The sequence below is a fragment of the Babylonia areolata genome, chromosome 8 (assembly GCF_041734735.1).
Source record: "Babylonia areolata isolate BAREFJ2019XMU chromosome 8, ASM4173473v1, whole genome shotgun sequence".
Lineage (NCBI taxonomy): Eukaryota > Metazoa > Mollusca > Gastropoda > Neogastropoda > Buccinidae > Babylonia > Babylonia areolata.
This window is the reverse complement of record NC_134883.1, coordinates 49,835,002-49,857,695: the sequence shown is the minus strand read 5'-3', so window position 1 is coordinate 49,857,695 and position 22,694 is coordinate 49,835,002. Positions and strand designations below refer to the sequence as shown.

Below are 22,694 nucleotides of genomic sequence, written 5' to 3'. Positions count from 1 at the left end.
TGGACTCGGCAGTCTTAAGTCTTACCTACTTCCGGGAGGTTATCGGCCGTAGCTACTTTCGTTTTCTCCGCATAGGCGGATAGAAGTTTGCACAAGACAGGAATGTCAGACACCTGCCGGAGTCTGCACTAGTGGGTCACGGTTAGTATGTTACTTAAACGTAATTTTAGGAAGAAAATTTCCTTTTTCAACCTTTCAGACTCAGTGGAAATCTGATTAATCAAACTTTCAACCTTTCAAACTCAGTGGAAATCTGATTTATCGAACTGATTTTTCAACCTTTCAAACTCTGTGTAACTCCAATTTATTAAACTGTTTTTTCAGCCTTTCATATTCAGTGTAATTCTGATTTATCAAACTGGTTTTTAAGCCTTTCAAACTTGTATTTGTATTTGTATATCTTTTTGTCACAACGGGTTTCTCTGCATAAATTTGCAGTTAGGGAAAGGACCGATCTCTTGATACACATCTGGGTGACATACTGACAAAGTTTAAGCACAGTTTAAGTATTATCACAGCTATTTGTTGTTGTTGTTTTTTAAGTTTTATTTATGATCATGACTAGGAAGTCTTGTTTCACTACTCTTCAAGTAATAAACTGTTCTGAGAGGTATGCAGTGCTATTGATCCTGACAATTGTATTTTACGATGATTGTTGTTAGCATTGAGAGGTGAGGTAGTATGTGAACAATCAAAAGAGTCATTTTTTAAGACTGTTAAAACTTTCCTGTGTGGGGAAGAGAGCTGCAGTACTCACAGTCATGGCAAAAACATGAACTTGGAAACAGATGTAAGGGGGCACAATTCAGTTTGGTGTGCATGCTCAAGAAAACAGTTGCCTGCATTTGTTAATATGGAATCTCTCAATACATTTCATGGGATTTTTTGTTTCGGTCAAGTTGCCATTCTTTACTCAGATAAATTTCATGGGATTTTTTTTGGTCAGGTTGGCCTTTTGGTAATAGTTCATTAGTTGTCACTCACCTTGATTGCCTGTTAGAGTTTTTCTTGATTAATGTTCTTTTCTTCTTCTTCTTCTTTTTGTTGAGGAAAAATATAGATCACACTACAGATTTTGAATGATTTTTAATCGTAAAAAGTATATTTCATTGTAAATTATTTTAGTTTGAGAGACTGCAATGCAATGCAATGTTAGCAGATACACAGATTTGGGCTCTGTTGTCTTCTGCTTTTCTGCTTTATTTATTTATTTGTTTGTTGTTGTTTTTTCGTGTTTGTTTTTTGACAGCAGGAATTATTTAACTGAAAGAAAACTGTCTTCAGCAGGCAAGGGATTATGTAATGGTTGTGGATTGCATGGTGTATTTTTCTCCTTATACCTGACAGTCCAAGAAACATTTGTGTGCATGCAACTTTGGGCTAACAGACTAACAGGACTGGGTGACCCTGAAGCCGCCACATTGGTGGCACAGGTGCCACAGCCGACTGGTTATCAGACTTTAGGTCTTAGGGTCCTGGGTTCAAATAGTGCGCCTGGAGGGTTAAGGAAGGAGGTTTTTTCCATCTCCAAGGTCAGCAGAGGTGCAGACCTGTTAGTGCTTAGCCTCCTCATGTGTATACGTATGCAGGAGATCAAATGCGCACATCAAAGGTCTCTGTAATCCGTGTCAGCGTTGGGTAAGTTACAGAAACAGGAGCGTCCCCAGCATTCACAACCCTCCTGAGTGTGGCTGCCTACAGGGCGGGGTAAAAACCGTCCTGCATGTAAAAGCTGACACGTAGAAGTGAAGGTGAGAGTTGCAGTCCATGAAGACAGAAGAAGAAGAAGGCTGATAGAGACCCCTGCTCTCCAGAGTCATCCTGACCGGTAGTGTTACTGCGAAGGGAAGGAGACGTAGTCCTTGTTTCAGCATCAGTTGGTTGTTTTTTTTCCCCTTTCCCATTGTCGTTGCAGAACTCCTCTGCTGCCAGTCTCTCTGATGTGAGTGGTGTTGGCAGTGGTGGTGGTGGTGGTGGGAGGGGGGACAGGGACACGCCCCCTCCTCCATCCTCCCGTCACTCCCCTCTCCTCCCCTCCACCTGTGGAGCTTCCACCCACAGCAGCTCAGGTAATCGGCAGGTATAACTCACTAACTCACCTGGCCTTGACCTCCTCCCCCACCCACTGCCCCTTCCCCCTTCCACCCCCCCACCTTCTGTTTGCTTCAGTGTTCTTTCCCCTGCATGCTTCTCTGTATGTGTACCATAAACTACCTTGTAAACGCCCAGTATCTAGTAAACACCCACCGCACAGATTGGGGGAAAAGTTGTGCATTGGGTAAAATACCTTGAAAATGCCCACTCCCCACTTTGAACAACAACAACAACAAAATTTGAAAATGTATTTAAAAGAAAAGAAAATTGTCTGAGCTAATGATGATTGAGTTTGTTGTCTGTGATTATGTTGCTTTATAAACCATTGCAGGTATTAAGATCTAAAGAACACAACACCAGCATGAGACATCGGGTCTGTAACTGATTAAAGCAAAGTGAGATCGTATAAATGTGACCCCACGATCCAGTGTCTTGTTTCAGTAGCCGTTCTGTTCTCACTCCCACCCCAGTCAGTAGCTGTGTGGTGAAACTAAATAAGGAATAGACTCCCACAGATGGTAAAGTAACCAGTGAACGCCCGCCCCGCCAGTTTTAGGGTGGAATCTGTGTAGAGTGGGAGTGGGCGCTTACAAGGTAGATTACGGTACATGTTTGAGCGGATGGTGGTGGGTGCTTTGCATTTAGTCTGTATCAAGTTGGGGGGGGGGATATTCAGCTGGAGATGGTTTATTTAGGAGTTGTATTTCATGTAATTAGATGTGTGTTGGTTTTTGATTCTCTCATGAATGCAAATTAATCAACGGCAGCTGTAACTTAACCATGGCTTACTTTAACACTAACCACTACATTTGTATGACCTGCAGGAGACATTTCTGGGCAGAATGCTTGTTACCATTTGAAAATGAGCCACATGTGGGTATGAAGTGTTTGTTGTTTAAAAAAAAAAAGATAATTTCATTAAGAAAACAATAAATTTCAAGATGTAATTAAGTTTTGAAAATGCTTTTAGGTTTCAACATATAACTAAGTTTTGAAAATACTGTTAGGTTTCAAGATATATTTCATTTTTGGAAACACTGTCAGGTTTCAAGATTTAACTTTGATTTTGAGTTGAAATGAGATGTAAAGAAGCATCAGCTGAAAGGGCAATACATTTGATAATCAACTTTGGTTGTGGATTTGTGTTAGTGTTCTGGTCATATGTGTGTGCGTGTTTAGTGTGTGTGTGTGTGTGCATGTGTATGTTAGTGTGTGTGTAGTGTGTGCGTGTGTAGTGTGTGTGTGAGGATACATGATAAGTTGACAATAATGTTTTTGTCATTGGTGTTTTGAATGTTTGACCTTTTGGTTGTTTTTTTCTTCTGTCAAATGTGCTGGTTTATTGCAGCTCACCTTGAACGTTGAATTCATATTTCTGTTTGATGCTGGAGGTATTCTGTCAAGTAGTCTTTGTGTGAACAGCTTTCAGTAATCTCACCAAGATTTCTTTTTTGTGTTTGTGTGTGTGTGCGTGCGTGCGCGCGTGCTTTGTTTCTGTTTTTCTGTCCCCTCCTATCGCTGTTTCTTCCCCTCCCCCATCCTGTGTTTTAAGCCAGTTTTGTACAAGTGTTTCATTATCTTGCACAGCAGTTGATGTGTCTTCATTGTTGTTTACCTATCGTCTGTACATATTGTGAGGATTGTCCAGTTAGGACCATGCCTGTGAAGGGATAGGGTGCATCAGGCTGATGACATGGTTTTTTTTAAAGAAATGTTCTCCTTTCCTTCATTTTGTGCAAGTGTCATGAATTCCATGGATCATATTCTGGGATCCCCTTTGTGGAGAACTGGTACAAACAAAACGTGCCGCAGGTATACCCAGTTTGTGCTGTATAGATATCTGCAAGAGAGATCTAAAGACCTTGAACACCCTGAAAGCTGCAGCCTCGGAACGATCAGCATGGATGCAGAGAGTGCGGATGTTGCTTAGTGTCCGTTCATTTCCAGTTAAATTATTTTTTCGACACACAGCACATCCTCCTTGTTTTTTCTGTGTGCTTCAGCTACAAGTCAGAGACTAAATATTGACGGAGATAATCAGTATTTACTTGGTGTCAGTCTGTTTCAAATTGCATTGATTTTAGACATTCTTTGTTTTCGTGCTTTTTTTGTGTGTGATTCAGCTATAGGTCAGGTGCTGAATACTGATGGAGTGATCAATATTTGCTTGGTATCAGTCTGTTTCGAGCAACATTTATTTTCAGACATTTCTACACACCCTGTTGTGTTTTTTTTTTCTCTCTGTTGGGAGCATTTTGAATAACATTTATTTTCAGACATTGTGCGCACCCTGTTGTGTGTTTTCTCTGTGTGTGTGTGTGTGTGGTTCAGGTATTAGCTGATGGGGGGGTTTGGGGGGAAGCATTTTGAATAAATTTTATTATCAGACATTCTGCACACCCTGTTGTGTGTTTCTTCTCCATGTGTGGTTCCAGTATAGACCAAGAGGTGTTGTGGAGTGAGGGGGTGAGGAGCATTTTGAATAACATTTATTTTCAGACATTCTGCACACCCTGTTATGTGTGTCTTTTGCTCTGTGTGTGTGGTTCAGGTATAGGCCAGGGGGGGCAGAGGGGCAGTGGTTCACAGATGAGCACCTCCGCCCCCCACCACTCCCTCCCCCACCAGTGGTCACACTCTGACCTCAGGCACCACACCCACGCCTCCATCTTCATCCCCGGCAGATCCTCACCTGGACAGGTATGAGTCTGTGTGTGTGGTGTGTGTGTGTATGTGCTTGTGGAGTATGAGTGAGTGTGTAGAGTATGAGTGTGTGTGTGTGTGTGTGTGCTTGTGGAGTATGAGTGAGTGTGTAGAGTATGAGTGTGTGTGTGTGCTTGTGGAGTATGTGTTGGGGGATGTGTGTGTGGTGTGTGTATGTGCTTGTGGAGTATGAGTGAGTGTGTGGAGTATGAGTGTGTGTGTGTTTGTGGAGTATGTGTTGGGGGATGTGTGTAGACTCCGGCTGGGGTCTGATTCCTGTCCTGTGCAAACCACTCGTCCACCAAAGCAGAGAGATGGAAAGTAGCTGTGACGAGCAGCCTCCTGTACTATATATTACCTCTCTTCTGTTTTAAGCCAAGCACTCCGCAGCGCCATCCAGTGTTTTCTGATAGGTGAACACAACCTGACCCCCTCCATGTGTGGACGTTTCCCCCAGGTTTCATCGTCGTCACGGACCAGCGTACAGGAGACGTGGGGGGCGGAAGGGGTGGATCTACCCAGCCCCATACCTGAGGCACACCCCTTTGACCCGTCATCGGACCCCATGCCTTCACCTCCGGCAAAAAGGTCAGCTGGGGGTGAGGGGGGAGGTTGGGATGGGGGTTGCAGCGAGGGGGAGGGGTGTGTGAGCTGGTAAAAAGTGGTGTTTTTTTTGGGGGGAGAGGGGGTTCTTACTGCTTTACTCTGGTGATACAGTGAAGCACAGGTACTGAAACTCAAATCGGTATTAAAAAAAAGAAGAAAAAAAGATGACCGTAAAATAACACACAATCATGTGGACGATAACACACACACACTGTATTGAACGTAAAATAAAACACACTCGTGTTGTTGATAACACACACACTGTGTTGAAGGTAAAGTAAAACGCGCTCGTGTTGTTGATAACGCACACACTGTGTTGAACGTAAAATAAAACGCACTCGTGTTGTTGATAACGCACACACTGTATTGAACGTAAAATAAAATACACTCGTGTTGTTGATAACGCACACACTGTGTTGAAGGTAAAGTAAAACGCGCTCGTGTTGTTGATAACACACACACTGTGTTGAACGTAAAATAAAACGCACTCGTGTTGTTGATAACGCACACACTGTGTTGAACGTAAAATAAAACGCACTCGTGTTGTTGATAACGCACACACTGTGTTGAACGTAAAATAAAACGCACTCGTGTTGTTGATAACACTCACACTGTGTTGAACGTAAAATAAAACGCACTCGTGTTGTTGATAACGCTCACACTGTGTTGAACGTAAAATAAAACGCACTCGTGTTGTTGATAACACACACACTGTGTTGAACGTAAAATAAAACGCACTCGTGTTGTTGATAACGCACACACTGTGTTGAACGTAAAATAAAACGCACTCGTGTTGTTGATAACGCTCACACTGTGTTGTTGTCCTGGTCAGCAGGAAGGAGTACAGCGTGGCCGACCTGCCCACAACCACCTGCCTAGACTTTGTTCGCTGGCTGGAGAAACAAGCGCCGCTGACCACCGACACCACCACCACCTCACCTCCCATGACCACCACCACCACCATCACCACCAGCGCCATCACATCAGCGCCCCCCTCCTTGGGACCCGATCCTGCTCGCAGCGCCAACAAGGAGGAGATACAACAGCAGGTGGTGTCGGTGCTGTGGTGCTACGCTCAGCTGTACACCTCACCGGCTGTCCTGTCTCCCTGCTGCGCCGTCCTCACCTCCTCCACCCTCCAGCTTCACCGGCTGTCGGGGTCAGGCGGCGCCGGTGGGTTCCCGGGCTGCCCCAGGCTGCGACCCAGTCTGGCACTGCCGCTGAACAGCGTGCAGCACGTGGTGGTGGGTCCTGGGTACGCCTACCTGCGGGTGGAGGAGGCCTTCGTGGGCAGCGGGGGGCTCTTCACGCTGTTCGCCGTGGACCTGGAGGCCATGAGGGGCTTCGCCGAGGCCTTGCAGGACTGCTGCACCCAGCTGGACCCCTCCAACCCCCCGGATGTCCTGGACCTCCTGTGTCAGTCCGACCTCCTCACCGAGCTGTGCCACCGTGAGAAGAGGAGGAGGGCGGCAGGTGGGGGGAGTGGTGGCAGGGGTTTGGGTGGGGGGGTGTCTGACTACCTGGCCATGACCTTGCTGGTGTGGAGGAGGAGGGAAGGGGAGGAGGAGGAGCCATGTCTGCTGGTGATGTCGGAGAACGTGGTGTACCTGTTGGACACGGCCTGCGTGTACTGGCCCCCCGCCACTTTCCAGTCTGTCACCACCACCACCGCTGAAGGGCGGGGAGGGGGGCTGTGTCTGGGGGTGAGGGAGGAGGTGTCCATTGTAGGAGACGTCACAGACACCTCCCTCCACCCCCACCACCAGAACAGCGAGGGCAGCAGGGCGGGTAAGAACCGGGTGGTGGACTTCACCCCCCAGCCCCTCACTCTGCATCTGCAGGGGTCAGACGGCCCTCGGCAGCTGTGCCTTCTGTTCAGTGCCGCCAGTTCCCGGGAGATGTTTGTGGACCGACTCAACAACCTGCGGGCCAGGCACCACCCTGGCCACCTGACAACCTCCTCCTCCTCGCCCACAAGAACGCCGCCAACAGCAGCGGCCAGCAACGGCTCGGATCTGGCCGACAGCAGCTTCCAGACCTGCAGGAGTCACGGCTCCTCCCTGGTCTGTAACGGTGATGGGGCACCTCTCCTGTCCACGTCTGCGGGCTCGGTCACAACACACCCAGGGTCGCTCACAGACCACCAGCCACTGCTGCCCACGACCTTCACCGATGCTGCTCCAGGGCCGGTCAACACTGAGCGTGTCTCCGACCTTTCTGTGGGCAGTGGTGGTGGTGACCAGCCAGAGGCTGTGGTCAGTGTGGAAGCCGAGGTCCACAGTGACAGTGTGTTGTCGTTGTCGTCCAGTGTCCAGGGACAGGACGGGGCGAGCAGAACAGCGTTGGCTGGACAGCAGCTTGAGGGAGACGTGGTGTGTCCAGCACAGGACGGAGTGGGGGGGCAGGACGCAGGTCATGGTGGGAATGACATGTCGGTGGATTGTGACAGTCGTTGCAGTGGAGAGGATGAAGAAACGTCACCTAAATGTGATGAAACGTTGTCACCTGACGGTGAAGAAATGTCACCACACTGTGAAGAAATGTCACCACACTGTGAAGAGACATTGCCAAGCTGTGCAGAAACATCGCCTACTGGTGCAGAAACATCGCCTACTGGTGCAGCAACTTTGCCAAAGGGTGCAGAGTGTTCTGGAGACCATGAAGAATTGTCAGCACATTGTGAAGACAGTCCAGAAGATGACTGTGAAAAGCATTCAAGAGATGACACAGCAGCTGATCAGACAGATGAGGGACATTGCCAAAAACACGCTGAACCCTGTGCAGAATGTTCAGAAGACTGTAGTGAAGAATCATCCGCAGATTGTACAGACAGTCCTGGAGATTGTATTGAAAAGCATTCAGCTGGTGATGAAGCCAGTGTGGAACATTCTGGACAGCACCTAGAACCCAGTGAAGAAATTCCAGGCAATGCCGGAGGAGAGCATTCAGGAGGTCATGCAGAACAGTCAGTGCAGCTTGAAGGAGAACATTGATAGGGATACTTACATAGCAGCTGCCCTGGGTCAGAGACCAAGCTGTAAGTGCTTTACAGAGTCATTTGAGCAAGAGGCTACTTACCTAGGTAGATCCAGCTGACAGCTGCCTTCAGGTGCTCATCATTCGTTTCCTGTGTCATTCAGTCAGGCTCACACACAGACAAACATATGACCTCACACATGCATGTACACGCACACACTCTCATTACACAGAGACACACAATAGAGTGGATTTTACTGTGAAGAGATAACTCTCTTGGTGGCATGCAGCTTTTTTTCTTTTTTTTTTTACATGAGTTTAGTGCAGACTACACATAGGACCTCAATTTATTGTCTTACCCGAATTACTAGCAACCAGACCACCACTCAAGGTCTTGCGGAGGGAGAGAAAATTCTGGCAAGTGTGGGATTGGATTCGATCCTGTACGCTCAGATTCTCTCACTTCCTAATCAGATGCATTACCACAAGGCCACAACTCTTAAGAAGAACACTGTTAAAATAGTGAGCATTGTGAAGATGATAGACGTTGTGAAGATGATAGACGTTGTGAAGATGATGAAAACCATCCGGAGATGACAAAGAACAGAATGGCAGAAACAGTGTGCAGGAGACAGTGAATGACGACGATGTCGCTCAGCAACATGAGAATCTCATCCAGTCAGTGGTCATCCCTGGTGTCCAGTCACTGCCCCCGCCTGCAGTGTGTGTGCTGCTCGCTCATTCAGTCTTCTGGGTCCAGCACAAAGCAGTCTGGGTCTTCCCTCTTCTCATTGCCCAGGTCCTCACTCACTTGCACTTCAGAGAAGGTGGATCAGGCTGATGCAAGACCTCTCCACTGCTGTCAGCCATCCCTGCCATACGGCCGCAGTTCAGCCTATCACGTGCTGCCAAAGATAGACATAACTGAACACATGATCTGCGAATCGAGGGAGCCGAGTCGAATCAAGTACACAGAATGTAAGAATACAATACAGACAAGCCGCATGCAGCAAAGTAAGGCCAAATGAATACGCTTAATAGCCAAAAAAAGCGTAAGACGAGACAGAGCGTAAACCTGACAAGATGGCGTGGAGAGCCTTGGCCAAAGGAATGATTCAGCGCTTATAGCTTTTAGAGGCGTTTGATTGGCTAAGAGCGGACCAGGCAAGACGGCTCGTCTTTTCACTGTTAGCCACACGAAATTTGGCCAAGCAGAGCAAACCGATAGGCCTAGTTTGCATCAGTTTGACATGGTAAGTATATGTATCACCAAACATGGAGTATAATACAAACTCCTCCTATCTGCACCAGTTCGGTTTAGCAAGGTCTGGCTGAGAGAGCAGTACATGGAAGACTTGCTCATGATGGAAAAAAAAATTAGGCAAGTGACCGTTGTTGTTTTGGTCTTGTGAGTCTGACGTGCATTATCCTGACAACAACAAAAAAAAAATAAATAAATAAAAGAAGTGTTTTTTGCTTTCCTTTTCCAAAGCCACAACCAAGGCTGGAAGACTGTTTAATGTCGATGAAAGCATGCGGCTGAACCCCACGATCATCTGAACCTGGACGTCATTTTCTCTTTGTGGTTGGTGCAGAGGCCAGTGCCTCGAATGGAGAGGAATGGAGAAATGCAACAGGGAAAATTGCAGGAGAGGGAGGAAAAAATGACAGGACACTGGCCTAGCTTCGCAGTCCTTAACTCTATTGTAAGGCCTCTTAGCTTTTGCTCTTGATCAGCTGATGTCTGCTTGCTGATTGTAATTTGCAGTTCATGTTTTTGGTTTGTTTTTAAGGAAGGGTTTTTTGGTGAAATACAAACCAGAGTGATGTTTTTGTTGTCCTGCAAGATGGGGTAAATTAAAGTGCAAGAAACTGAAGATGCAATACAAGGGAATCCGCATTGTATTAATTTAATTCCTGATATGCAGAGAAATTTGTTTCTTTTTTCTCTGAACTATGTGAGGGTGCCAGTCACCATCACAAGTTTATGTGTGCAATCTGCAGGCACTGAAGAAACACCCAAAAAACCCAAATATTTTTTCTTTACATGACATAAAACATTGATTAGTGCAATGAATCAAAGCCAGGATAAACACTGACGTCCCTCTTGATTGGATGACCAGTGCTTGGAAGCTATGGGTCAGTTTTTCCCTGTGACCAGAAGGAAAAGTTATATGATGGGACTGTTCTCTTTTTTGTCTTCTTCACTCAGTGAGCACACCATGCCTTTGTTGATGCCTTTCAGTCTGTATTCAATCCACGCAATGTGAAGTATGATCACAGCATGTTCTTACTGGATCTGTTATGGTAAGGAATGTGTGATTCGTGTGATGTTATTTGTGTGATTGACACGTCTATTGGATGCGTCATGCTTATGCTAAGAAACTTGTGGTTTCTGAAATGTTATTTGTGTATCTTCAGAAGCTTTGAAAACTTTCATGCTTGTGTTAGAAATGTGCGAGTTGTGTGTTGTGATTTGTGTGATTGTGATGTTTCTGCCTAAGCGTTGTTAACTGTCATGTTTATGTCAAGAAATATGTGATTTCTGTGATGTCATTCATGTGATTGTGGTTAACCTGCCAAACAAGGAATATTGTCGTGCTTACGTAAAGAAATATGTGATGCTATTCGTGTGATTGTGATGTTTCTACAGAACAGTTGAAAACTGTCATGCTTTTGTTACAATTCATGTGATGTCATTCGTGTGATTGTGTTGTGTCGAGGAAACATTGAAAACTGTCATGCTTGTGTAAAGGAACTGGTATGTGATGTGTGTGTGTGTGTATGTGTGTGTGTGTGTGTGTGTGTGTGTGTCTATGCATGCTTCCGTTTCCCACCATCCCGAAGAAGGCCAGGACTGGCCAAACATTTCTTTATTATAGATACACATGTACTGGAAGCTGGTGGTTAGAACTTTGTGATGTTCTTGTGGTGGTGTTATTTATTATACTCTGGTTTCCGGAGAACAGAAGGTCTGTAGTGTTAGGATCATGTTTTCACTTAGTCTGGATTTAACAAAGATGTTAAGTGTATGGTGCACCATCCTTGTTTATTTTATTTTATTTTTTAAAGACCCCCGCCCCCTACACACACACTCTCTCTCTCTGTCTCTCTCTCTCTCTGTCTCTCTCTCTCTCTCTCTCTCAAACATACATACACACAGATCCAAATCTGTCTGTCTATATTTTATGCCAGAAGTATATTCCAGCAGTATGTGTTTTGGGGGTGTTTTTGTTGTTGTTGTTTTTAATTGGTGTAATTTCTGGTTTAATGACAACAACAACAACAACAACAAAAATCAGTGGTCTGCCATTATTGTTTACTATTTCACTAGTTTCAGGGTTAGCAAGGAAATAATCATTCATGTCAGCTGATTTGGCTTCTAAATGATTTTAAAGGATGTTTGAAATGGATTAGATTAGAACGCTATGCCAGTAGTTGTTATAAGTAAATGAAATCTTGAAATGTACTTATTTACTAACTGCTACGTTAATTAAAAATGAAAAATGATATTTCTGAAAGAAACTGGAAATGCACAAAGTATTTCATTGACAGTTCTTGCCTGAAATGTTCAGACCAAAGATCATCAGAGCAGGTGCTTTATCTATGGTGCAAGAGTAAAAACTGACATTGCTGCAACTATAGTTAACTTATGTTCCTCAGTGTTTGGAAAACTTGGCTGACAATGTAATGGATGAGGATTAGTGGTGGAAGGATGTGAGGACAGTGAATGAGGATTAGTGGTGGAAGGATGTGAGGACAATGGATGAGGATTAGTGGTGGAAGGATGTGAGGACAATGGATGAGGATTAGTGGTGGAAGGATGTGAGGACAATGGATGAGGATTAGTGGTGGCAGGATGTGAGGACAATGGATGAGGATTAGTGGTGGAAGGATGTGAGGACAATGGATGAGGATTAGTGGTGGAAGGATGTGAGGACAATGGATGAGGATTAGTGGTGGAAGGATGTGAGGACAATGGATGAGGATTAGTGGTGGAAGGATGTGAGGACAATGGATGAGGATTAGTGGTGGAAGGATGTGAGGCCAGTGAATGAGGATTAGTGGTGGACAGTGAATGAGGATTAGTGGTGGAAGGATGTGAGGACAGTGGATGAGGATTAGTGGTGGAAGGATGTGAGGACAATGGATGAGGATTAGTGGTGGAAGGATGTGAGGACAATGGATGAGGATTAGTGGTGGAAGGATGTGAGGACAATGAATGAGGATTAGTGGTGGAAGGATGTGAGGACAATGGATGAGGATTAGTGGCGGAAGGATGTGAGGACAGTGAATGAGGATTAGTGGTGGAAGGATGTGAGGACAGTGGATGAGGATTTGTGGTGGAAGGATGTGAGGACAAACTCATATTTTTGGTGCACATCTGAAAGTTGTTCTGTGTTCTTCATCTCCATCATCTTTTTTTTTTTTTTTTTCTTTTTTTTTTCTTTTTTTTTTTAATTCCTGAAAACATGATAATGTGGCAAGCATGGATTCAGTATCTTCATGAACCATGTATTATGCAACTGATTTCTTCTTTTGAACACACACACACACAAAAAGGAGCACTGAAATGTGTATTTTTGACAAAACTTGCCCCCACTCCCTCAAGAAAAGAGAGAGAGAGAGAGATCAAAACGTATTTGTGTGTGTGTGTGTGTGTATGATGTATGTGTGTGTGTGTATGGTGTGTGTGTGTGTGTGTGTGTGAATCTGGATGCAGTGCCTCATGTATCAGAGTTTAAAAGGTGAGATTAGTGAGAGAGATGTGGTCAGACACACTGGCCCATCTTTTGTCAGTAGAATGATCAGAATCCAGCTGTCACCAGGATCGTTGATTGGAAACCAAAACAGCAGAAATACCCAAGAGTTGACAGTCTGTATGTTCTAAAACTAAATGGGGTAATCAGCATTTTAATTTCTCTCTCTCTCCTTTTTTTTTTTTTTTCACTGCTGTGTTGTTTTTTTCCTTTAACATCTTTTTACTTGGGTTTTTTTTTTTAAGGATCTTAGCAGTATTTGTGACTATCACATTGTGAATAACTTCGATTGATGGTAAGATGGGTTAGTAAGCAGTTCATTACAGATTTCATTTTTCCTTGTGTTTTTATCTCTGAATAGACTGTGCTGAACATTGGTTCCAGAGGTGTTCCAGTGGGGCTCCAGGAACTTTGTTGTGGTAAAAAGTAGGTGACTAGCAATGATAGCGCTGACGTCTATTGACAATGTGCCCAGGAAATGCTTTTTCACTGGGATGGATGGGGGTGGGTGGTGTGGTGGGGGGCGAGAGGAGGACATTTAAGATAAAATTTTTAAAATCTAAATGCTGTTTGTGCATTTTTTCCACATCATTCATTCATTTTGCCCATCGCTCCTGGTGGAGCATAGGCCATCGACAACCCCTCGCCATCGCACTCTGTTCTGGGCTGTTCTGGCCATTCCAGTCCAGTTGGTCCCTTGCTGCTTCAGCTAAATCTCCGGGATGGAGACCCTTCCTTGGCCAGGTGAATGTTTTGGTTCTTTGTCGTCGATGCTTCTGTAACTGGTCTTTTTTACAGGCAGGGTAGTTAACCCTACGCAAACCCCTTTATCCTCCGGGCGAGGTGGTCCTGCCTTAGTCGCCTCTTATGACATGCATGGCAGGGCAGTGGGTCTATTCTATCAGTGCCCAACCCACAGGGCAACTTTTTCCACATAGGCACCTGATATTGACATGTTGACAATGGAAGGAGCCAATAAACTAAAGATACAGTTTCCTGTGGTTCATTACTAAATCTATGTCAGTACTGTTGCTTGCACATTGTAGTCCACTAGTCCTATTGGCTCTGTGAATAAGGTGTTGTACAATGAAGTGTAATCACTTGTTTTATGTAGATCTCTTTCATATCAACTACTGCTCCTTCTCTCTTCCACCTTTCTGGTTTTTTGTTTTTTTGTTGTTTTTTTTTTGTTGTTTTTGTACTTGAGTTCACTCAATTGTTTTGTCCAGTACCTTGTACATTGAAAAATCTTTCTGCAGTTATGTAGAGGGAGAAGTTACAGAAGAAAAGTGGTCTGATTTCCATGTAAATACGTACTATCATTTTTCCTGGTGAACTCCCCCCCCCCCCCCCCCCTCCCCCCCACACACACCAGATTTCAAGAGAATGAACTGTCAGTCATCTACAAAACTTTTTTTTTTGTTGTTGTTGTTTTTTTAAGTGAGACAAATTTTATGCAAGAATGACAATGTGCATTGATTCAGATTTTTGTTGTGAAAAAATGACCATCATTTGTGATTGTGCTTCGAGCTGGGCTCTGTGTGGAGTGAGATTCTGTTTCTGCTATGGGTTTTTGTGTGTGTGGTTTTGTGTGTGTGTGTGTGTTCTTAAGGTTTCTAAGGGTTGGTTCTGAGAGTATCTGATTATATGGAACCTATGTGTATGCTTCCAGGACACCTTGAGAAAGTTGTGGTGGTGTTGCAAGCCATTTTCTCATGCCTTAAATCAGTTACTGTGACTGTATCTTGTGACGGTGTTGTGTAGTTGGTGTTGTGGTACATCTCTGTGTCATCGTAAGGCTGTGCAGAACAAACAGTATAGTTTTCCCTCTGTATTATACACTGTCTGGCATCAGCAGTGATTCAACAGCATCACCATCGTTTTTTGTTAGCACTAATGTTGCATTGAATTACATTTTGTAGGACAGTTGTATTTTTCACTTGTTAGTAATATTATTGTATTATTTTTTGTTGGTACCTATATATTATTCATTACAGTCGGCATCCATCATCAGCATCATTATTATATTTTTTTGTGAAGAAGCAAAACAGACATGCAAAGCTCAGCCATTTGACTATTTCTCTGACCTTTGCTACACAGAAAGCCTCCATTGGCTTCGTCATAGTCCATGTATTCAAGCAAAGGCACCGTTATTTAACATATGCTACTGTATCATGTTGTGTCATAATTCATGTATTTAAGCAAAGGCATCATGTAGTGCATGCTTATATGCTGTAATAGTCATATGCATTCAAGCAAAAGAACCTCTATGTACAAATCTTGCAATAAAATAATGAGCAACAGTAAAAGAGGCCAGCATTTCTAGAAGCCAGTTTGTTCTGTGCTGAGCATTGGTGTTGGTATTTGAGATGGAAAGCAGTGTGTAGATAGGTAAGATGGAAAGCAGTGTGTAGATAGGTAAGATGGAAAGCAGTGTGTAGATAGGTAAGATGGAAAGCAGTGTGTAGATAGGTAAGATCTATGTAGAGACCTGAGAGTGGTACCTTTACTTACAAAGGCTCTGGATTCGTGTCAGATACCTCATTGTCAGGTTTATAAGATGTATATTTGAGCACACAGAGGCGCACATAGATTTCTCCACAAATGTTCTGCCAGTTCAGTGAAATTGATGTTAAGATTTGGACAATTAATGAAATATGACTGTAAAAAAAAAAGAGAGAGATATGTATATGTATGCACATGTGTTTGTGCACAGCAATACATGCCCAGTACACTTGTCCTTATATCCTTAGGTACACTGTAGCTTTTCATCCTAGCCACCTTGATGTTTGACTGATGCTGATTATCAAAAACTCACCTTCTCCTCCATCTACACGAGCATATTTATCATGATCCACTTGTCTTTCAAATGTGCAACAGATGAACTTTAATTCCTCGCCATGGTATTGTGTCGTCATGGAACCACAGCTGATTTGTGCTGGAGATAATCCTTGCTGGTTGCTTCAGGGTGCACTGTAAGGTGGTGCTTTGTCCCCCTAGTTCACCGCCTGTGTTGGAGTTTTATCCGTTTTTGACTCATGGCCAAGTTGATCCAATGTGTAACAATGTAACATTGTACAGATTTGTCTTACTCCCGTTTCCAGAACCTGCTTGATCTGTGTGCCAGCTTTTATTTCGCTGTGGAGCTCCTTGTTGATTGTGATTTGAGGATATTGTTGTGCGCTGTTTTGTACTGTATTGTATTGTGTTGTGTTGTATTGTATTATGTTGTATTGCATTGTATTGTATTAGCCTCAGCAGATTACTCTTTGGAATTCGGACTGTTCACCGTATGGAGGGCTTGTCACCATAATCAAGCCCCCCACCCCACCCCACCCCACCCCACCCTCATTTATTTATTTATCTTTATCTGCAACTGTCTGCATTTGTTCTACTATCAAAGTGGATTTTTCTCTTTACCAGGGGTAACTGTTGCTGCTGTGGGTTCTTTTACATGTGATATGTTCATTCTGCACACTGGACCTCATTCTGTTGTCTCATCTAAAAACCTAGCACCCAAACCACCACTCTAGGTCTAGGGGAGGGGTGGGGGGGGAGTAAAAATCTCAGTCTGGGACTGGAACTCTTGGATACTGGCTAACTGGTTGGGTGCATTGCCACTCGGCAACCACTCCCCACGTTATTTTCAACTCATGTCAGGTCTCCATAGCCAGTGGTTGATAGGTCAGTAAATAAACAGGCTGGGTTGGTTCCAGAAAAATGGTTGCTGACAGAGAATTCAGTGTCCCTTTGGGCACAGAAAGCCTCAGTAACACCTGACAGTAAATTGGTCCCTCCAGCCATAGCTACTGCTCTTACACTTTGAAAAAAGATGTCTGTGTTTATTAATATCATTACTATTATTATTATTGATGATACTTAGAATATGTCTCTGTTACCAAGTGTACCGGGGTCACTAGGAATATTGGGGGAGGGTAGTACATAAAAGGTACAAACATAAATTGAAAATCATATACAAACACAGATGCAGTAGAATTTTAGACACATATATACTTTACAGTCATTTGTCACAGCAGGCTGCCTACCTGGGTAGAGCAGATTGACAGCAGTCCTAAGGCGCTCATCATCATTCTTCTTCTTCTTCTGCGTTCACTCGTATGCACATGAGTGGGCTTTTACGTGTATGACCGTTTTTACCCCGCCATGTAGGCAGCCTGACTCTGTTTTTGGGGGTGTGCATGCTGGGTATGTTCTTGTTTCCACAACCCACCGAACGCTGACATGGATTACAGGATCTTTAACGTGCATATTTGATCTTCTGCTTGCATATACACATGAAGGGGGTTCAGGCACTAGCAGGTCTGCACATATGTTGACCTGGGAGATCGTAAAAATCTCCACCCTTTACCCACCAGGTGCCGTCACCGTGATTCGAACACGGGACCCTCAGATTGACAGTCCAACGCTTTAACCACTCGGCTATTGCGCCCGTCGCTCATCATTCGTTTCCAGTGTCATTCAGTCAGGCTTTCAGTCACGCTCACACATAGAGTGTCATCCTTTTGGTCCTCCAACCATGACCAGTTAATTTGGTTCCTGATCATTTGTTTTGTGTTGTTTGTCCAGTGCAGATCGTAGAGCTTGAACAGGTAGTTGTTTGTTTGTTTTTTTTAGCTTCACGGCATGTTGTGATTGTTGTATGGTATAAGACAGCATCACAAACTTTGTATGCTTTTTTTCTATTTCCTGGCTGCATGAATGTACTAGACGATTTGATTATAACATTGTGTTGTGTAATTAAAATTTTAAAATTTCCAATCATTTAGTATATTCAAACATTTATTTCCTGTAATTAGAATTTGCTAGTTAGGTTGTAATTATTACAGGGTTCCTTCTTCTACAAAATTTGTTTTCATTTTTATTTTCTGCTGGGTGTTTTGTTTTTTTCACAGATTTGTGCAACATTTTTCTAATACTCATTGAACTGTAATTCTTTTTGTTTGTGTGTGTGTGTGTGTGTGTGTGTGCTTACATGTGTGTGTGAATGTGTGTGTGTGTGTAACATGTGTATGTATATATGTATATGTGTGTGTCATATGTTTGTCGCCATAATTTCTTCTGTGGTCAGCCAAACACACATGCATCACAAGAGTTGAAACAAGGCTGCACATCCAGGAATAAAGGGGAAATAAGATCTGCAGTCAGTCAAATCTAAAGGTAACAAGCTACGAGAATATTGGAGAGGGCCAGTACATGAGCGTCAATGAACCCAGCATTGAGCAGAAGTTTGAAACAAACAGATATGCTGTTAGCACAAGAACAAAAGAACAGAACAGGTACACACACACAAACACACACACACACACACACACACACACACACACACACATGTATATATGAATTAGCTTTCTGATTCTTCATCCAGCAAAGGAAAAGACACAGTGAAACCAGCGTCCTTTGCAAGTTGAGAGACTTGTCAGTCATCAAATAGTAACGTGGACCACGGCATCTTTAACATGCGCATTTGATCAGCATGCATATATATACACATTAGGGGGGTTCAGGCACCAGCAAATCTGTTGACCAGGCAGGTTGGAAAAAATCTCCACTCACGGATTCAAACCCAGGAGTCTCTGATTGACAGTACAGAACTTGAACCACTCAGCTGTTTCATCAGCCATCTGCCCACTCTCGCTGTCTTCTCTCCTTCGTCTTCAGCTCATCATCATCATTGTTAGAGCTGTGGTCTTTATCTGTATATAAATGGTGAGAAATCTGCCTTTCATAGCATGTTTATTCTTAAACAGGGGTGTCATGCAATAATGGCTTGTGAGCCCACCAACGTGCTATTTGTGTAACAGTTTATTGAATATCACTGGAAGAAAAAAACATGCTTTGTTGCTTAGTTGATTCATACATGCAACCTGTTCACCTGTGTATTATCAAGTATGAATCACAGTGCGGTATGTGATAAGTTTTGTGTGGATATTCATTATCGTTTCCCTGTGTTTTATCATGTCCACCCAGACATGAGGCTTATGCAATTTCATTGATAAAGTCAGTAGTTTTCATCATTCTTGAGATGTGTAGAAGGTAGAATCAGTTCAGTCACAAATAGATTTGATTTACCCTGACAGTCGTACAGTGCTTGTTGTTATTTTTTTGTGAATTGTGTATAATGTAATGTAATATGCCAGCTGGATCACATCAGAGATCATGACTGCCCTGACTAAGGTGTGGGAGGGGGGCGTCTTTCCATGAAGTAAGTTTTTTGGGGGTTTTTTGGTGCTCCCTTTTGGGGGAATTCTGCACCAGAAATAATCACTTTTCTACTGCTCTCTGGTCTTCCAGCCTCTTATGATAATGATAATGTTAGTAATGATAGTAACTATGATACTAATAATGATGGTAAGTAATACACATATTTATATAGCACTGAATCTTGTGTGAAGACTAATTAAAACGCTTCTGTGTTCGATATTCAAAACAACTACCAGGACATCATGACAATGCTCAAATGTGACAAAACGCAATCTGAAGATTTTTATGTAGTTGTCAGCAGTGGCAAGTAATGGTCAGTAATAACCAACAGGAGTCAATATTATGGTCCACCAATGGTAAAATCCTGCCAGTACGTCCCAGTATAGCATATCTGTCACAAAGTGATGCCAGCTGAACTCTGATAGTGGTCAGGCAGCGGTGACACACACCGGACAAGGCATAACACTGCACAGATGTGATAACTTAACACAGTATGAGCACTTTGTGGTTGTAGTCAATAATGGTCCTAGACCCTGGGGAATATAGACATGGAGGAATATAGATGAAGGGGAATATAGACCAAGGGGAATATAGACCTGGGGGAGCAAAGACCCAGAAAACCTCAATTTGACGGAACATAAACCTGGGGGAACATAGACCTGGCTGAAAGAAAATTTGGAGTAACTGAGAGCTGACCCCTGTTCAGCAATCCATGGATGAAAATTTTATTTACAAAGCTCTCAAGTTGTGGAGATTGCTTGGTTTAAATTGGTGTTTGTGTGTGTGTGGATGGGGGAGGGGGAGTGGGGGGGGGGTGCCTTCTTTCCCACTGTGTGTGTGTGTAGGTGTGTGTGTGTGTGTGCCTCCTTTTCTGTTCTGTGAGTGTGTGTTTGGTGGGGGTTTCTGTATGTTAAACAGTGTGGAGGGGTGTGCGACGGGCAAAAGGGGGTGGGGAAATATTGTAGGAAAGGGTCAGGGCCATCTTGTGGACATACAGTCATAAAGCTGTTCTCATTATTCAGTGTTCTTGAAAGTTATCATTTCATTGCTGCTGTAAACTTGTTGAGGTTCCAAGTGTTGCATGGTTTTCACCTTGTTTTGAGAACTCTGAAACAATCTTTGTGATCAGCATGGATCAATGCAGTGACTACCAAATTTGGAATTAAATAACACAGGGGAGTTTCAGGTTTTGGTGCTGTACTTGGGCATTATATTAACTCTCTCCATACGAACGGCGAAAGAGACGACATTAACAGCGTTTCAGCCCAATTACCATCATCAAAATATTGCAAGCGGAAGGCTCTTTTACTGAAGAGATGAATGTTGACAAAGAATACCACAATTCTGACGACGGAAGCTAAAGGTTGGGTCATTCAGACACCCACTGGACATCCGAGGGGTCTGTGTAGTGGAGAAGAGAGGACTGGCCGTACTGAGTGAGTTAAAGTTTGTGGACACTGTATGCTGTGTGGGGGTAGGTAGTATTTCAGTACATATACATAACATACACAGGACAAGTTATCATTTTGGTTAGCTGGAAATGCATGTGTGTATACTTAAGCTTACACACACAGTGTACTCTGTAAATATAGATATCTCAGTAAATATGATCACATGGGTATCATGAATATCCTTGACAGAATCTGGTGAATGTGATTCCACAACTTATTTACATGACACTTTAAATCTTTTTTTAATAAACAACCATAAATGTCTCATAAAGCTGTCTGCATAAAATAAAAAAAAATGTTTGACAATGACAGTGTTTGCAAACTGATTAAACAAAGGGAAAAGGCAAGGTTATGTCATTTAACATTGTTCCTCTTTTTTAATTTTAATTTTTACTTTTTGTTATTCCTGTTTTATGCTTGATTTTTTTTTCTTTGGTGATTAGTGATTTTTGTTTGGTTTTATATTGGGTAAAACAACTTTGTTTAATGGCTTGAACTGTGAATAATTCATTCTCTGATGCATTCCGTTTGTGCTGATTTTTTAGCAAGAACCATGATGACCAAAAGGATGCTTCTTTTTGTTCTTTGAAAGGGAAAAAAACAACAAAAAACGAAAAGAATAAAACTGCAATGAATGTAACAATATCCATTAATTAACATGAATTCATGTGCACATTGCAAAGGCTGGAAATAAACATAGCTGATAGCTGACAGTATGTGTGTGCGTGTGCATGTGTGTGTGTGTGCGTGTGCATATAAACCCAGTTTGGCATACTCGAAAGTCTTAAGTGTTTTTATTGCACTTTTAATTGAAAAGTTATCATAATAATGATGATAATAATTACATTAATTCGGAGGTCAGAGCAGAAAGAGGGGCAGACAGAAGGGAGTCATGACTGTAAGAAACTGAAAAATTTCAGGAAATGGCAAGACATGTTTTTTTTCTGATCTGCTCTTGCTCTTCCAGTATGTACATGCGTGGGCACACACTGACACACACACAGGCGCGCGCGCACACACACAAAGACATGCACACACAAACGTATACATGCACGGTCGCACACACACACAAACGCACAAACTCACGCACGAACACAATCCCATTGGGTCAGTTGCTCGGCGCTTGTGTCCTGACGATGTCCATTGGTGGAGGTCTTGGCTGACACAACGAGAAAAAACAAATCGTGCATTTTGCACGTGCTGCCCGTGCAACACGCCGGGAGAGTTACAGGTTTGTGAACTCACATGTCACAAGCTCAGAGCCGAGACCGGTTTGAAACGAAGTTGCAAAGCTGTTCAGCTTGTGATGATTTTTATGAAAATGGAATGGTTATGGTGCAAAGAAACATTCAGACGACGATGCAAAAGGACTCCAGTACAGAATTCTCAACACTTTGGGTATTAAAAAAAAAAAATACTGTGAAATACTTTTCTTCAGCCTCATTTAGGCGACGGCACCGGTGTGAGCTGTTCTATTTGTGAACATGGAGTGGGAAATTCTAAATGAATGTGGCGTTTGTCTCCAGTCAGATCAAGGACTTGTGTCGGTGTATTTCCAAAACGTGGTGGAACTTAGATACATTTATATGCAAGAACAAAATATTGCCCAAACTTCCAGCTCAGTGAGTTTTACCACACAGTGTTCACAGCCCGCCATGTGGAATGGGAAGAATGCACACAACTCGTCACACGTTCAATCCCCCGAAGTGATTTCCAGCATTGGTGAGGACCGCTTGAGAAGCACTATACGACTACAGACTGTTCCGGCTGATGTGGAGTTCCAGTGTGCAGACTCCATTGTCCACGGAAGTAACTTGTAAGGTAAGGTGTTCCTTGAACCTTGACGTTGTAGATGTTGAGGCCCAGTGATGGGCCAGTTCAT

The 22,694-nt window shown here is 43.4% G+C and overlaps 1 protein-coding gene across 2 annotated transcripts in view; it reads left to right on the top strand.

The window, feature by feature from the left end:
- The window catches only part of LOC143284919 (uncharacterized), a 41,525-nt gene extending 29,848 nt beyond the window's left edge, over window positions 1-11,677 (top strand). Inside the window, exons 14-17 of one of the 2 annotated variants that reach the window (XM_076592061.1) lie at window positions 1,916-2,069; window positions 4,646-4,794; window positions 5,255-5,385; window positions 6,239-11,677. In XM_076592061.1, coding sequence (XP_076448176.1) covers window positions 1,916-2,069; window positions 4,646-4,794; window positions 5,255-5,385; window positions 6,239-8,396 — 2,592 coding nt within the window. In that variant the 3' untranslated portion in view covers window positions 8,397-11,677. The remainder of the gene's footprint in view (window positions 1-1,915; window positions 2,070-4,645; window positions 4,795-5,254; window positions 5,386-6,238) is intronic. The other variant, XM_076592062.1, reaches the window with a different exon arrangement.
- The last annotated feature ends 11,017 nt before the right edge of the window (window positions 11,678-22,694 follow it).